The sequence below is a fragment of the Saccostrea echinata genome, unplaced genomic scaffold (assembly GCF_033153115.1).
Source record: "Saccostrea echinata isolate AGI-Se365-2 ecotype Australia unplaced genomic scaffold, CSIRO_AGI_Sech_v1 ptg000034l, whole genome shotgun sequence".
Classification (NCBI taxonomy): Eukaryota; Metazoa; Mollusca; class Bivalvia; order Ostreida; family Ostreidae; genus Saccostrea; species Saccostrea echinata.
The window spans coordinates 6,447,073-6,465,819 of record NW_026889783.1 but is presented as its reverse complement, the minus strand read 5'-3'; the positions used below and the strand labels follow the sequence as shown (position 1 = coordinate 6,465,819).

The following is an 18,747-nucleotide window of genomic DNA, read 5'->3' as shown; positions in this document are numbered from 1 at the left end:
AATTCAAACTTCCAACATAATGATTAATATAGAATATAGATATGCAGTAATCTACTGAAGGTATTAACTAAAGGAAGATGATTTTAATATAACTATTTTCTGAAAATATTCAGCTGCATCGTTTAAAAGTCATCTAAATCAAGAAACTACAGGATGGAAAGAATCCCTACAGAGCTGTAAAAAGTCAGGGGTGTATTTACTGGGAAACCTAAGCATGAATGATACAACAGGTGCTTGTCAGGACATCAGTATTATCAGGGGTGTTCGTAATTCCGAGACCTGGATAGGCATTACAAGACAACCAGTGCTTATAAGTGTTGAAGGTATGTTCTCAACACAAGAATATCCAAATCCATAATGGTATGCTTGAGCATGTTTTATTTTCTATTTTCAAAGGAAAGAAATGAAATGAACATTTTACTTTTGTATATAAATTAATCTATATTCACCAAATCATTAATGACTTTATTTTTTCCACAATAAAGATGATATGGCAGATAATATAGAGGGAAATGTGATACAGTGTCAAAAATGTTCCAATCAACAATGTAACTTTACTAAAGAATGTGGCGGCCAAGCTTTTGCTGTATGTAAACAGTTACAGGTATTGTTTTATTTGTTTTTAATCATGACAGTGGATTATATGATATTAAACATAAAGATATGACAAACAATTTCTATCACTCTCTTTAATCGGTTTAATAACATAATTTTATACAATGCCCATGCTAAAGTTAAGAAGATTAAATGTACATGCTTTTTGGATGGTACATTCAGATAATGTTTCTTTGCAAAGAATTCAGGAGAAGAAATCCTGACCGACTTTAGTACTGTAACACTGAAAGCAATGGAAAATACTTCTGAGAAGTCGGATATAAAGAGTACAGATATCACATCTAACCAATCAGGTACCAAGTACACAGCACAAACATCACGTCTAACCAATCAGGTACCAAGTACATAGAGCTGTGAGAGAATTATCCTTAAGCAATGTTAATGCAGGAAACAGTGAATTTCATTATACAGATACTTCTGTCTATTTTGAATATTGCCAGAAGCATCATTCGGATGTAATATGTGTCAAATATCAAAATTAACACAAAGGAAGTCAATACCACATATTGCAGGAGAAGGTAGTTTCTTACTCCATGGCACCTGGTCCCATCTCTGATGCTGAAAGAGGTCCGTGTATGCTCTGCTCCCGATATGTATTGTTTCAATCAGGCCCGTAGAATGCGGGGGGAGGGAACACTTTTTTTCAAAGTATCGTTTTTTGCTATTGTAAATTTTCATTTATATTCTGGTTGCCCCCCCCCCCCCCCCCCCACACACACACACACGCGCTTTATGTTGCTGCAAGGTCGAGCACTAGAAAATTCCAGGATTTAGTCAGTTAATGAGGGTTTTTTGCCTGCCAGATTTATTTGGAGAGTTTTGCCCTACCCTCACTTATGAAACGGTTGCAACGGGCCTGTCAATGGACTTTTGGTCTTCGTTGCTGTTCGTTCTCTCCATATTTTATTACTTCTAATATAATACGACTTTCATGTACTTTTATTTTGTTTCTCCATTTTAAAGAAATACTTGAGGATTCTCTTATAGAGATGATTAAGGAATCATGACCTTCCGCTAGGAACGTGAATTCTTTTCAAAATTGTGTAGAATGTGGTAATATTTAATACCTCAGAATCCAGTGGCTTTGACTTCTGATCTTGAATATAATATCCTTTAGTCAAAATTAAGTCCCGTAAATAGGACAATAAGAATTTATCCATATCAAGAGTTCCAAAGCCGTAGTTTTTATGAACACACCGTTTCTATATGTTTTCAATAGCACATGAATTTCAACAGCTTTCTAAATAGCCAGGAGTTCCAGAGTTATATAATGCAATACAGGCAGATAGTAATATTGTGCAACTTTAGAAGTAATAGTAGTCCCAAATCTGGTGTGGAAGACAAGAATAACATTTCTCAGTTTACGTGTTTTAGCTGTCCTGAAGACATTATAAGATTGTTGTGAATAAATCCTTAATAACAATGTAAATAATCTACCATCTAGGCCCTTCATTATTTTATGCAGTAGCGGTCATAGGTATTTCAATCCCTACGCATTCAGATAGTGTTTTTTGTATTTCTCTGGCGTATGGTTGATTAAGTTTATCATTTATTTTAGATATGGACAAAGATGACATAATAATCACAGTGACTACAATAAGCATCATTCTTTTGATCCTCTCTCTTTCTGGATACTGCTCTATAAGGTAAGAAGCAGATTGACAGGTAAATTGACACATATGATAATCTGATGTAGAAAGTGGAGATGAACAGGATTACATAATAATATGATATAACATAATAACGCTCTGTGAACTTTATTCAAAGTCATACATAGCTGTCTACATTAAAGCTATTCCTTTTGAAGTTTTTCTCAGACAAAATCTGTATAGACCAAAAATTGCCCTGACTTGACGCTTCACAGGACGGATCTTTTATTGGTAAAATCGCCAAATTTTTCAAAAGTTGTTAACATCAAATGTACGACTTTTCTGTATACAACCATTCCTCACGATAAATTATAAACTAGACTTTTTGATATCGTAGATAACTGCTCCTTTAATAAAAATGGAAGTCGAAAATTTTCCTATCTTGTGATTGGTCATCAACAAAATTACTTTGTCAAAATCACTCTGATTTTACACTCAAGTACTCTGAAGTTGATATAGATAGTTTTCATATGACATATTTTCTCTTCGAGTTATTTCCCTTGGCCGCCATTTTGGTGGTCAACCTGGTAATTTTTCCTCTTTGTCTTACCAAATTTAAGAGGGTGTAGCAGAAATATTTGGAGGAAAATCTTTATGGAATAAAAATTATGAAAAAAAGGAGGCTTTACCAAATGTATATTTTTTAGAAAAACAATGCTGCCTACCCCACAATGGCCAGTATATAAAGTTAAAGTTGGTTGAATTATGAAGGAATATGAGCATGTTGACCTCCAATATGGCGGCCAAAGGGAAATAACTCTTGATAATTTGGGCCTACTGAAAACTATCTATTAAAAGGATGCTAGAGTTCCTCATTGACAACATTTATGCGGTCTTCGGAGACCAGTTCGTCCAACAAACTGATGGAATATCGATGGGCACGAATTGTGCTCCTTTATTAGCCCACTTGTTTTTATAATCCTATGAAGCAGAATTTATTCAAAAACTTTTACTTGAGAAGAAGAAAACACTTTCTGTGGCCTTCAATTTAAATATCGACTATGTATTGTCATTTACAATGGTTACTTTCGTTCGTATGTCGATTCGATATATCCTAGTGAACTTGAAATAAAAGACACCACAGAGTCTGCCACATCTGTTTCATATTTGGATGTTTAACTGATTATTTACGATAAGGGCCAACTAACAACTAAATTGTATGACAAACGAGATGACTTCAAGTTTTCTATCGTCAACTTTCCTTATTTATAGAGTAATATCCCGCTATCATCTGCATATGGTGCTTATATCTCTCAACTTATTCGATACTCAAGAGCATGCTCCGAATCCGATCAATTTTTAAAACGAAGCAGGCTAGTGACAGATAAGTTGATGTTACTGGAATTTCAACAACCTCGTTTGAAGTCAGCATTTGCTAAATTTTATGGTCGTTATAATGACCCCTTTTAAGTAAATATAACCTATCACTGGTCGTATTGTGGCTGACTTGTTTCATACCAATTGTTAGGCCTTTTTTTAAATACTGAATTTGACTACGGAATGTTCCATCTACCGGATCAATGCATAGAGCTCTAGGCGGGTGTGACCAGTTATCAGGGGATGCTTACTCCTCCTCTGATCCCACCTCTGGAATTTCCAGGGGTCCGTGTTTTATGCCCTATTTACAGAATTGTATTGTTTATAGATTTTTTTTTAGATCGATCACTGTTCGTTATCTTCACCCTTTTCATTATAGATGTTCTGCAATTTTTTTTTCTGATTTTGATTGTTTGAAGCATGTTATAATGGATGTTCCTGAGTTTTTTCACATCCTATTATGTCAATAGATTAGTTTTGGTATATTGTTGTGGATTTAACAACTGAACACGTGTTTTAGTCAAGGTTCTATACAAATATGTATACTCAAACTTTTATAAAGCCAAAAGTTCCGGAATATAGCTCTTTATTTTGATATTTACGAAGACTGAAAATTCAAGGGAGATTTTCCTGGGTTTTCACATTTTAAAATTTAACCATGGATGAATGTTTGTTTGACTTACTATGTTACAGTTCATCAATGGTTGATTTAATAAATATTTCTATGTAAGTAATCATGGCTATACACTTTGTCGAAGTCAATCATTTCACAAAAATGCCAGTTTGGTACCTTGCAATAAATTCCCAATTTCATTCACCTGCTTGCTGTCTTTGCTTGACACACTTAGCACAGAATGAAATTATTATACCCCCGCTCCGAAGGAGAGGGGGTATACTGTTTTACCCTTGTGTGTCTGTCCGTAACAAATTTTCGTCACAGTTTTCTCAGCGACTACTCATTACAGATGATTGAAATTTTAGCACACTCTTTGTTTAGGCATGCCATATGGTGGGATTCATTTTTATTCGAATCTGATATCAACTTCCTGTTTATCCGTGCGTCTGTCCGTACCAAATTTTCGTCAAATTTTCTCAGCAACTACTCAGCGTAGATGCTTGGAATTTTAGCATAACCTTAATTGTTTAGGCATGCCTTATGGTGGAATTCATTTTTGTTTGAATTCGATGTCAATATGAGAGGGTATATTCACATCGGAGCGGGGATATTACTAGTGAGCATTCGCTCACATACTTCTTGTTAATTATACTTTTGTTTATTATTTCAGGAAAATAATATTTGGAAAAAAGACACATAAAGCCTTAAAGTCGACAAGATTTAATAACAAAACCTATCAGGAAGGTGATGATAAAGCTTCTGGAGATGACACAATACAAGGGCTGCAGACAGATCACTATACTTATGTAGAACCTTTTGAAGCAGTTTCTAAAGAGGAATACAGTGAAATAGGTATTTACAATCACCTCAGAGACAATGAACAAAGAAAGGACCAAACCGGGGACTTAGGTTTTTACAATCATCTTAAAGACAGTAAACAAAAAAGGGATCAAAACGGGGGCGTATATGACTGTGCTTCTACACACGAATCTGCGGCCTCAGGTCATGGGAATGTTGATCACATCTACGATCAATCCATTAGAGATGTATATGGGGTAACAAAGCCTGAGTCTGGCCTTGAAGGTGATAAGTATCACATTGGACCTATTCTGACAGAAAACACGTACGACCAAACAAAGGTTAATTCTGCGGAACAAGATATAGACGGAGAGTATAGTCATCAACAAGATTTACAGACGGAACACACGTATGGGAAAGTGGAAGTGGATACTGGGGCTTTAGATGATGAGTATTGTCACACAGAAGATATAGAAACAGAACAACCCTAAAGGAAAAACAACAACCAAGAAGTTCAATGAAGACACGTATGATAACATGAGAGGTTTAACACATAATGATTTGCCTTGGCAGTTATTTCGAATGCACGGGATGCCATCCATATTTTTTACCTTCATGAATTACAAAAAAAATAAAACATGTGTCACACGTACCAGAGTTCGGAAATTATTAAAGAAAGAAACTATTTTTCAACATTGCACCTAGAGACATTGTCTGATTTCCTAGTAAGTCAAGTCAAAGGAAAAGCAGATTTATTAACAATTTTGCAACTTATTCTTTTATTTTTTTTTATAGAAAAAAAATTATCTATTATTTTAATTTTTAAAATTATCTTAGTGTATAAAATGTTTATATATATATATATATATATATATATATATATATATATATATATATATATATATATATATATATGAACTCATGAAATATTTCTTTAGCAGGGTATGATTTTTCCTTATAATGTTATTGTACTTCAACATATATATGTTCGATGGAACATTGTTCCAAGTAAAAGTGGACCAATTGATGTCCTTTAGCACCACATCTTGTTACTTCTTGCTGTTTTTCTTTGTACATGGATATGTAATCATTTTTTGCCATTATCCTTGTTAAATTAGATGTACCTGTACAAGTTTCTTTGAGCAAAATTGAGCATAATTATCGGCCACATCAGCGGCCGATCTATTTGTGGTTGTGTTAGAAAATGCACATGGGGAAATGAGACGTTATTTTTCGATTAGTTCAAATAATTCTTTAATATAACATGTATAAAATCATGAGTAAAATATTTTGAAAATTGGCTTTAATATAAGTCTAAATTGTTGTTATTTCAATTTCATTTTCATTTCTCATCAGATAAATATTAATTTATATCATATAAAAAGAGTTTACATGCAATAGGTACTCCCCAACCTGGGAGTGAGTAAGATATGAACGCAAATCGATAGGATTTTCCGGATAATAATTTTAAAGTGGTAAAAGTGCTTGATGAATAAAAATTGAAAGTTGTTCAACAAGTAAATATTGTTTTGAAATGCTAAATTTTGTTTGCGTCATACTTGATGCTTTGAATCAATTTTATTTGTATGACTCTTTCTCTTATGCAAGCCATCAGAGTATTTCTTAGTAACCTATATACTTAAACTTCACACCATCGATGTAGCTTATATCCTACTTATAATGTTACATTCATTATTTTGCATAAATGTTAGTATGAAAAAATTATATATGATTAGTTTACTTATCTTTTACACATTTTTTTTCAACTTGTATGTCTAGAGTCATCATAATACATTATACAAACTGAACAACTTATAGCGAAGGTTAAACTTTCTCGAATGCAAATCAAATATGTTGGTACCCAAAGTAAGTTCTTGTCCCGAGGAATATTCCTGTGAAATATGAAAGCCTTAGCAGCAACCATTTAAAAGATATGGAAAAGGTAAAAAAAATTTCAAAGGTAAGTCAAACATCAAGGTCAAGGTCAAAATTAATGGTGCCCAAGGAAAGGCCTTCTCACAAGAAATGCACATGTGAAATATGAAAGCCCTAGCACCAACCGTTCAAAAGATATGGCCAAGTTTAAAGTTTATCAAAAGGAGGTCAAAGTCAAAGGGTCAAAGTTGTAGGTATCCAAAGTAAGATCTTGTCTCAAGGATTACATATGTATGAAAGCCGTAGCACCAACCGTTCAAAAATTATTGCCAAGGTTAAAGTTTGGTAAAAATTTGAAAAACTGGGTCAAACTCCAAGGTCAAAAGGTCAAATATGATGGTATCCAAAGAAAGGTCTTGTCACAAGGAATACACATGTGAAATATGAAAGCCATAGCTCCAACCAATCAAAAGTTATGGGCAATATTAAAGATTTTTCGGACAAACAGACAGACGGACGGACAGGGCAAAAACTATATACCCCCGAATCTTCGATACGTTAATAAGTGAAGATAACGAACAGTGATCAATCTAAAAGAAAACCTACAAACAATACATAAAACATGGACCCCCTGAAATTCCACAGGTGGGGTAGGAGGGGTAATCATCCCCTGTTGACCCGCAAATGTTGAAATTTTTTCATCGTTGCCGAATTCACTTGCTTAGTGAACATGGAGACCAGTTTGTATTCTTTATGAAATAAAATCAACTGTCCATTTTTCATAGATGAAATGAGATGACATACAGGGTATAACAATATAAACAGGCAAAATTGATCATAAAAAATTGAAGTCATCCCTTTTGTCATGTTTACAGTAGTTGTTAGTTTGGCCCTTTAGTCAATTAACAATCCAAATATGAAACAGATGTGGCAGATCTGGGTGTCTGTTATTTTGAGTTCACTGAAATATACATCGTTTCGACATAGACATAAAATTAAATATTGTTAAGTGATACATCATTGATATATCTAAATTTCGAACTGAAGGCCATGTAGCAAGAGTTTTCCTCTTCGCTTGTAGAAGTTTTTAAATAAAGTTTGATTGAGGAGAATATATTATCAGGTTTGCAAATAAAGAAACACAATTAGTGCCCATCAGAATTCCAACAGATTGTTGGAAGACTTGGTATTAAAATACTACAAAGATAATGTCAATCAGGAACTCAAGTATCTTATTAATATCAACTTCAGACGACTTGCTTGTAGAATCAGAATTATTTGAACAAATTTGTAGATGACAAATCACAATATATAAAAAATTTCCGAGCTCCATATTTATTGAAAAAGCAGTTTTCTCCGATGTCAAAAAAACCTGGTCTTTAATTTATCGTCAGAAATGGTTGTATAAAGTCTTGAAAGTCTTAAAAATCATTCACTTATCATATGCTGTACCTATCCTGAAAATATGCATCCTAAATATAGTTTTGATGAGATTTTTTCTCTAGTAGAGGGTCTTAAAATATTAATTAGTTTAAACAATATTTATTCAAAATAATGAATCGATTGGGTAACAGGCAATGCCTATAAATACCCTCTCATACAAGAATCAAAGTTACAAAATACAATGGACTGAGTGAATATATATATATATTACAATGCGGGTAAACACACACAGACACATCTACAGAAACACACACAGACACACACACGCAAGCACACACTGACACGCACAGATCCAGATGAATTAAGCATAACACATAGTATTAATGAAATATAGTAAACAATATATATATCATAAGGAAATGTATTTAAAAACGTTTTGTTGACCTAATATATTCTTGCACATAATTTGTAATGTTGATGTTCGTTTGATACGATAACTTCGAACACCCATATAAAAGAATCTTTAGTTCATACGGTATACCTAGCTCTTGTAAATTTTTTCTTAGTTCATTTCTTTAATTGTATACTGTAAACTGGACAATTCATAAAATAGTGCTCATTATCCTCATTATGGTAATCACACCTAGGACAAGATGAATCAGCTATTATATAATGATTTTTTAAGTGTGCATTGAGGTTACTAGCTTTTCTGCGTAATTGACAGTGAAGTATATTCTCTTTTCTGTTACCATGGTTATAAAGAAAAATATTAATTGACGGCATAGAAATCTCTATGATATCAGAATATCAAATAAAGGTATCTTACTGACAGAAAATTAAATGAAATCGATCTGTAAAAACAAAATTTTGGGGAAAATCAAGAACAGAAAAATTAATAGTAGTAAAGAAACAATATAACGATGTCTTCTATTTCATTATCACTAGATATAAAACATTGTCCAAGGGGAAAAACAAACTCAAGCAAAAACAAAGAAGCAAACAAGAAACAAACAAAATTATGCAACAACAGGAAACTTTTTCGAAAGTTACACATCATTCCATATATAATAGAATTAATACACAGTAATGGATTTATTTCAAAATTGAAAGAAAATGAATACTTATTGAGATAATCAATATCTTCTCAAACATTGCAAATTACTGCAAAGAATGGGCAGCAATAAACGTAACCGGAATTGAAAGACGGTGAAAAATCTACTATATAGAAAGTTTTCCCTCGTACCTTGGTATAAAAAGGGGGATCTAACTATGTAACAATTGTCTGTGAGGAAGGGGGTCACCTATAGAGTCTGTTTGTCGGGGAAAGGGAGGGGGGATGGCTTGTGGGAAAGGCTACTATTCACCATTATATCAATATTTTTTTTTTAAGAAAGGACCTTTCAAAAAATGTAGTAATTCGAATTTTTTTTAAATAAAATATTTCGAACGAAAGACAGATAAATTCAAAGTGATATGAAAGCTTCATTCCAATAAGATATGACTCTTCCAGAGTACTCCATCCCAAATAAATATTTTATTCTAATTACATGTATATTGAATGGAAATACCCCAGAAGATCTTATCCTAACTAAAATATATTTAACCACTTCAACCCTCCAAAATTTACATAACCAAACTTTATCCTATGAAATTTCAATGATACGAAGATGAATTTTAATTAGCTTAACATCAACTAAAATACGAAGGGAATGCGCGGACGTTACTTGTCCCCACAAATAAGAAATTATCTGTTAATTATCTCCATCTTTTTCAATTTTAAAACGTACACATGCATTCGTGACGCTGCAAATTCATATCGACATGAACACATCGATATCAGCGGTGATCTCATGTAATTCTTAAACAAAAAAATATACAAAATGTTTACTCTTCGTTTAGAAAGACTAGTCTTGAAAAGGTAAAATATATTTCGAATGGAAATGTAGATTTATTCTTTTAAAATAATAGAATGAGAGGTATTTAAATATTATGTTGGACGAGAATGAAATTTAAATTGATGAGTAAGTATTGCTACAGTGTTTAAGGAAATACTTCAGGCGCTCCTCTATGTAGAGATTCACGTTTGTTTGGTCGCTTTAAATGGCAGGAATGGCATTTTACACAAAAATAAACTGGATTTCCTGAAGTTGAAGATGGAACGGAGAACATACAAATAATTAATGAAATTCACCTGGTAACACCTGTGAATCAGTAATTACTGATCAATAAGACAGACAAGGATTTTAAACTTCCTTAGGTATAAGTTGCATACTTCTCCATTCAAAAATAAAGAGTTAATTGTATAACACAAAAACTTGTTTTTAAATCCCTGCATTTGCTATAACTGAAACTTCACATTGGAGTTCTAGAGTTGAAATTTAAATTTCTATAAAGAATTGAGGTAAAGCGGTACGCGGAAGTAGAAAGACTGGTTCTGTGTAAAACGCCCATCTGTTGATGTACAAGAGGGATGTCTGAGGGAGGTAAACAGATCCTCCTCCTGATACTAATAGTAGCACAAGGTAAAGTACTATATTTTAAATAATTTTCTAAAATTGATTTTCAGTACGTTGTGTATTGTGTGCATTATGTTCAGTGTATTTCACTTCAGTGTATACCCTGTTAGTTTGTGAAAATGTGACAAAATATTTAGGAAAACTTTAATTTGTGAAAATGATCATCGTCGTCTCAGGTTGCCGTTTACCATATCATTTGATGAGTAGTCGATTTGTTTGAATAGGCAGTGGTGCAAGGCGAGATGGTTTATGATAAAGTCGAAAACAAAGGGATTGTTTTAAATCTCTTTACACAAACTCTCAACCAAATTGGTATTCTACTAACACATACTGTTTACATATCAAGTGTAAATGTATTGATTTCAGACGGAACTTTTGTCTTTATTTTCTAAGATACATAATCCTATCAGACTGGGCGAAATTATGGACTTGGTACCTCCAGTAATCCTTATTCTTTATCTCCAGCACACTCGATATTGCTTTTGTTCTTTTGAAGGAGAGAGCTTCTTGGAATCATCAGAACCATTAACGTGGATTGCGGCACAGAAATTCTGTAGTGACCAGCAAAAAATTCTGATCCCGGGAACAAAGGAGGATTTCCCCTCCCCACACTGGACAGGATATTATCATAGACTATCTGACTGGATACACGTTCTTGGTAAGCGAATTCATTACGAAACTTCTATTTCTTACAAATTAAATTCGGGCTTAGGCCTCATCATCCATTTACCTCAGTAGAAACTAGAAAGAAAACAATAAAACTCTCCATCTAACTCAAATCACACAAAATAATTGTGAATGAATGATTTAAATGCAAGAGAGATGTCGTGATAAACAGTAGAGTGGAGTGGGGACAACAGAGCTATTTAGAATCAAGTATTAATGTTCTTAAGGATGTCATGGTGTCCAGTCTGTGGAAGATCTGGTGGTCCTCTCTAACTATACCTTGGACAGAGGGTCAGTGGGGCTCTGTCAAGAGAGGTGTGGATCAAATAGCTTCGCTCTTCAGGTATTCAATTAATTTTAATTCATTCTGAAATAAAAATAAGTATATCTGTTCGTTTCAGATCTATATTACAAGTCCAAAAAAGGAAACTGAATCATCGAAAATTTGATATGTTAGTTGTGGTTTGAGAGCAATGCATGATGCAACTCTCATTTTTTTTCTCTTTGTTTGATTTTCGCTCACTTCTGCAGAATATATAATATGATTATCTAGCTGTGTGTTCTCATTTAACACTGGGAATAAATCATTTAAAATTTGGAAGAAGACTTATAAATATTGCGTTGTAGGTTTTTTTTCACAGCATTATCTTAACAGACTTTCATCTTTTTGTCTTTGTCTTATTTTACTTCACATCTGCAGAACCTTTCTTGTGTACTCAAATGTATATCTTGACGAGGTAAATCATCCACACACAAACACATGTATATACAAATTTGAAATATTTGCTTGGAAAAAAACAGCAGATGATCTTGAAAAAGAACTATGATTCTTGTTATTTCTTTGTCTTTTTTTTACAGAAAACGACGTGTCTTGGTCTTTTTACAGAACACCACGTGTCTTTGTCTTTTTACAGAAAACGACGTGTCTTTGTCTTTTTACAGAACACCACGTGTCTTTGTCTTTTTACAGAACACCACGTGTCTTTGTCTTTTTACAGAACACCACGTGTCTTTGCCTGAGGGAGACACCCCAGATTAATAGTCTTCTTCCCTCACGATGTGATTATTACTGTCCCTCTGACGATGATAGTCACGTGAACGACTGCGGAGGGGGCGACACCTATAACGTCTACAGAGTAACACCAAACAATAACTTAACTAGTGGTTGGTTTCAAAGCAGTAATTTATTAAAGTATTTTCATATGGCTACAAATGTACAAAAACTATACAAACAAGCAAACAACTTTAATGGATAAACATTATCACATGATTATATAATAAATTAGTTTCTTAGTTTCAAATTACCATTTCAGAACGGACAGTAAACTGTGTAGTATTGGGATGTTATGAGCAGTATTCACAGATCCACACCAACAATTGTACTGAGGACCTGGGTCGAGTCTGTGAGTCAGAAGGTAGGGATAGTCATAGGAACATTTTTTATTTGCTGCATGTAATCCAGATTCTCCGAGAGAGAGAGAGAGAGAGAGAGAGAGAGAGAGAGAGAGAGAGAGAGAGAGAGAGAGTTTAAATTTCTATACATAATTTCCCCTCATATTTTTAGCAAGTACCAATAAAACGATTGCCCCTGACGAAGAAAATTTTAAGTCCTGGAATCATACCTATACGGAATGTAGGGAGGGAGGGAGCTACCTTTACGGTAATCTCAGCCTCAATGAAGACTCCAGAGCACTGTGTAATAAGCTGTACAACATCAAAAGTAACACCCCGGAAACCTGGCTGGGGGTGGCCAGACAAGTGTTCCGGACCACAGACAGAGGTTTGTTGTGTTGTCAATCATGCTACAGCGTAAAACTGAAATAGTGGCATTTCTTTTATTTTTCAGTTCGTATTAAGATTAAAGTGTTATTATCAACGTAAGAATAACAATTATCAGCTGTTTATCTGGATATTGTACATTGAACATATTTTTGAAGCAGTCATTATATGTATGTAGTGTGTATAAGTATGGTTAATCCTGTGAGAGACTATTTCAGGAGAACAGCTGGACGGGCGAGTTGTGATAGACTGCAGCATTTGTCAAGGACAGGCGGGATGTTCCTATGTAGATAACTGTAATAGTAATACAATGAAAGCAACCGCAATATGTGGCAATGTAGGTATCAGTGTAACTAAGCAAAATGACAGCTTGCTTAAAAATTAAATAGTTTTAGAAAAATTTAACTATAGAAGCAATTAAATTCAAAGGAGGACGATTTGCTACCACCTACACTAGGCACAGGGGAAACATCCACGATGACCAGCACTTCAGGAGCAATTACGGCTGCACCTGCACCTAAAACCGGGATCGGTATAAAGTCTTTTATACAGAAAATAGATATTAACGTTGATTTACCTACATTTTGAATTAAAAATGCCTAAAGACTTACTGTTCTACATAACAAAAATGTAAATTTTCCTTTGACTTGAATTTTGTACACACATTGCTTTGCTAATTTTTCAGAACACGTGTTTAGTCCAAGAAATTATTTCCGAACTTATATCTAAATATCAAAGCAATAAAATGGTGATTCAAAATTTAACATGGTATCCAATATTTTTGGAAGGTGACGATGCAAAGCAAGCAATTGCAATTACAGTATCCCTTGTAGTTGTGGGGATCGTGTTGGTAATTATTGGAGTTGTCTGCATCCGGTAAGTGTCTCTGTAATTTCAAAGACTTTCATTTCTTATGATTTCTTATCATTATCAATTTTTAAAAACATTTACATTTAGAAAACGGAGACAAAGGTCTGGTAAACCAGACGAAGTCCCTGGGGAAAAGTTCGGAAAGAATGTTGTAATTGAAAGTGAAAGAGGCAAAGGTTCGGTAGATTCGTTCATGAAAGAAAACATAAATAGTAAAACAATTGGCTTCGAATCTCCGACTCCATCTGTATCGATACCGAAAGATACACAAAGGGAATCTAACAACAGGAATGACAAGAAGGAGTTAAAAGAATCAGAGGTGGTGACTGGAGATTCTTCCAATGGTAAATCAGATGAAGCAAAGCTAGGATCGACCAATGATCTCATCCAACAGTCTACCACTCCAATAGATACAGAAAACAAACTGGGCAATAATACCAAGCAAATAGATACAGAAAACAAACTGGACAATGATACCAGGCAAATAGATACAGAAAACAAACTGGACAATTGTCCAAACACAGAAGAAGGTATTCTAAAAGACAGTCCAGAAGACAAGAGTGAAATAATAAAGAGGAAGGTCGAAAATACACCTTATTGTACAGAAATCATACCAGAAAATGATGCCAAAAATCTGAGAGATTCTAAAGAGATTCCAACAACAGATATCGATACGACCAGGACTAAAGAAGCAGAGAAAACAGCATCCGAAAATACAAACACAAAGCAAACGGAAATGAATGTGCCATATGTTGATAGGTCAAAGACAATACCATCAAAAGATGATGGAGTCAGACTTCCGGTTACCAAGGCAACGGCAAACAGCATGCCACTGCCAATTGCAAATATAAGTAGTGGAAATCCAGTGAACAAGAAAAATGTCTCCATTATTCAAGTATCTAAATTCTAACAGATTTGGTTCATTGCTTTTTACTAGTATTTGTATTCAGAAAAAAACTAGAGAAGTTTATACAAGTCTCAAATATTTATAATAAGAGTCATGGCTACAAGCCCTTTAATGATTTTGGGAGGAAATAACTACAATCTGGCAATATGATTGCTGTTACCCAGATGTTTGTACATGTTACCATAGTAACATTCCCACTGACAATCACATGTTACCAATGACATCATTTTTTTCCCTCTTGAATGTTTTTTCATATCAGGAGACAATGCAAGTTTAGTGTAAATAACATTTTATAGAGTTAATGCAAAAGACATACATATTACTGATATAGCAAGGAATAAGATTTTACAAAACGTTCCTTTTTATTACATTTTTTAGTTTTCAATATTTATTATTATCTATCTGTGTTCATTTTTGGAAACAAATCCTTTAGTTAATATTACTTATACTGAGTAAGTGGTAAAAACATGTTGATTTGCAGATGTATTGATAAAATAATCTATTTATTGTACTGTGTTTATGTAACCGGAGTGAAAGATATATTGTAAGGAAATATTTATATTAATTAAAAAATCTTTTGGCATTAATAAAAAAAAAATCAACGATTAAAGTAAAGCATAACGAATTGAGCAAGTAAATTTTATATCAGGTACCAGCTTGTTTTGTTTGAAAACGATTGATCTTCGAACAAAATAAAAATTAAAAGAACAGGACAATAAAATATAGTTATTATGACAAATAATATTTGAAAAAAAAAACGGAAAAAACCCCAACAACAAGAACATGGGCCAAATTGCTCATATGAGCGCACTGGCTAGGAAGAAGCAGAAGTCAGTTCAGTATTGAAAGGGGGAACTTAAATTTACACTACCTCAGGATGCCTCTATATCAATATTACTATTCATGGTTTTGCTGTTCTTAAACAGAATAATTTTAAAGATTTTTTCCCTATGTATTCCTATGTAAACTTCTGATTGCTCATTGTGGCCCCACCCTACCCACCATAAATTTGAACAAATTTGAATCTACACTACCTGAGGATTCTATGATAATATGACTAATCATGGCTTTGCTGTTTTTGAGCAGAAGATTTTTTTTTCAAGATGATTCCTATATATTCTTTTGCAAAACTTAAAAAAAAGGCCCTCTGTTGTGTTCCTAACTCCTGGGGGCCATAATTTGAACAAACTTGATTCTACAATACCTAAGGTTGCTTCTGTATAAATATAACTGATAATGGTTTAGTTGTTCTTGAGAAGAAGATTTCAAGGATATTTCTTATGTAACGTGTATGATCAGGCTCTTACAAGGGATAAATTGGTTTTCCTTTTACTCTGTCCGAGTTAATGATTGAAATGATTATTAAGACAGCTCCATCTGAGGGTATATGTTCTTAAATTTTCTCTTACCAAGAGATGGGGACTGGGTAAGGTACTTCTTGCACCGATTTTCTCCCCTAGGTTCCCATTGATAGATAGGAACCAGTTGTATCAATCTTCTTCAGATTTACTACACCCAGAGCTCAACTTCAATTCCCTAGGATACTTGCCTCTGGTTTTTATAACTTTTATACCTTCATTTTGCTTTTACCCTTAAGGTTTTCCATCCTCTATCCTTAAATGTTCATCACATACATAATACTCTGATACTAATGTAAAGCATTTTACTGTAGAAAAGGATTTACCAAAAGAATGTTTCAAAAATGTAATTAATTAAGCAGTAAGTACTGAACAAAGATTGCATTGAAGTCTATGGAGCAATTTTTTAAAAATAAAAATTCAAATAATAAAAATATCAATAAATACTGTAATGGAAAAAAGCACTAAAACACATTAGAAATAGAATGACAATTGAAAACGATTTTTTTTACAGATAATTTTTTTTTTAAATTGATTTTTTATTAATAAAAAAACAGGTCACCCGCGTGGCGCAGTGGTTAGAGCGTTCGCTCTAGAGTCGCGGCGTAAGGGGTTGATCCTTACGTCGCGGGTTCGAATCCCACTGTGGGACGTGGAGACCGATCCTTCGGATGAGACCGTATAAACCGACGTCCCGTGTCGCAGTAGGTGTTGGCACGAAAAAGATCCCTCACTGCTCAATGGCCCCAAGTGCCGAGTATAGGACAAAGTTTTCAGCTCTCCATCCGCAAGTGGTGGCGTCTCCATATGAGTGAAAAATTCTCGAGAAGGACGTTAAACAACAAAAAATTAAAAACAGGGAGATAACTCTTACCAAAATTCAAGATCATAAATTAGGACACATCCCATCCCTACGTGCTAATAATAATAAATGGGAATTATGTCTAAATATAATGAGTATTCAACACCTACACATCTGTTATGTTTTCAATTTCATTGAATCTAATGCTATTAGGATGGAATACCTTAACTTCGTCTTTGCTGATCAATCATCCAACTTCTTCATCTACCTTCTGAATGTCTGACTTTCCCAAAACTTTGCCTTATATACCCTTAGGCTAGTCCATTCGAAGGGTTGTCATGTCATTTTACTATCTGAAGTCTTCAATGCGTTTTCTCAAATGCCCCTTAACCATTACACCTATATATTTCAATGTAAACCTTGACACACTGTTGTGACCCCGCCCTACCTCCGGGGTTCTTAATTCGAACAAACTTGAATCTACACTACCTGAGGATACTTCTGTATTAATATGTCTAATAATGGCTTAGCTGTTCTTGAGAAGAAGATTTTTAAAGATATTTCCTATATATTCCTATGGTAAACTTTGCCGCCCCCCCCCCCCAGTTGTGGTCCAGCCCTATTCCCAAGGGTCATGATTTGAACAAACTTGAATCTATACTACCTGAGGATCCTTCTATTATAATATGACTAATCATGGCTTTGCTGTTCTCGATAAGAAGATTTTTAAAGACATTTCCTATATATTCCTATGTAAAACTTCGACCCCCTCTTGTGGCCCCGCCCTACCCCCGGGGGTTATGATATGAACAAACTTGAATCTAGAGTATGTAATGAAGCTTTAACAGAAGTTTCATCTTCTCTTGCCCAGTGGTTCTTGGGAAGAAGATTCTTAAAAGATGCCACCAAATGTTCCCAAATCCTTAATTATCTCCCCTTGAAAGAGGGCGTGACACTTCCTGTAAACAAACTTAAATCCCCTTAATCCAAGGATGCTTTGTGGCATGTTTGGTTGAAATGTGCCCAGTGATTCTTGAAAAGACGAAAATGTGGAAAGTTTACAGACGACGGATGGCAGAGGACAGACGGACGCCGGACACTCTTTGATCAGAAAAGCTCACTTTAGCCTTCGGCTCAGGTGAGCTAAAAACCAAAACAAAGCAAAACAAAACAAACAAACAAACAAAAAAAAAACAATATAATTACAACCCAAAATTGTTCTTCGTCAGCCTTTCCGTCCACTACTCTTTTCCTATTTTTTAAAGTATCACCCAGAAACAGCCATGCAGTCAAGTTCCCCAATTTACGCCCAAAGCACTTGAGTAGGGAAAATTTATGGTATTTACTGCGCCAAATTAGAAGGACGATATATTCCTTCCAGGAGATTAATTTAAATAAAAAATATCAGTATATATGAAAACTTCATAGCATAAATTAAGGTTGTTCAAATTACGATCCCCGAAACACATTAGGCTGCTCTATGGATGATCAAGAGGTGATTTTTATTTTTTTTTTGTAATATTACACTAAAATGTTTTCCCCTAAATTATGTACATTTAAAAAAAAAGTTTTAAAACTGAACAATTTCAATTTTTA

General features: G+C 34.1%; 1 protein-coding gene across 1 annotated transcript; it reads left to right on the top strand.

Moving 5' to 3' along the window:
* Positions 1-10,630: 10,630 nt before the first annotated feature.
* Positions 10,631-15,685, top strand: LOC133199448 (uncharacterized). The gene is made up of 10 exons (XM_061335250.1): positions 10,631-10,775; positions 11,266-11,427; positions 11,663-11,778; positions 12,434-12,599; positions 12,749-12,850; positions 13,000-13,215; positions 13,433-13,551; positions 13,644-13,746; positions 14,003-14,090; positions 14,172-15,685. The coding sequence occupies exons 1-10, from the start codon at positions 10,724-10,726 to the stop codon at positions 14,992-14,994; spliced, it is 1,947 nt and encodes a 648-aa protein (XP_061191234.1). The 5' UTR covers positions 10,631-10,723; the 3' UTR covers positions 14,995-15,685.
* The last annotated feature ends 3,062 nt before the right edge of the window (positions 15,686-18,747 follow it).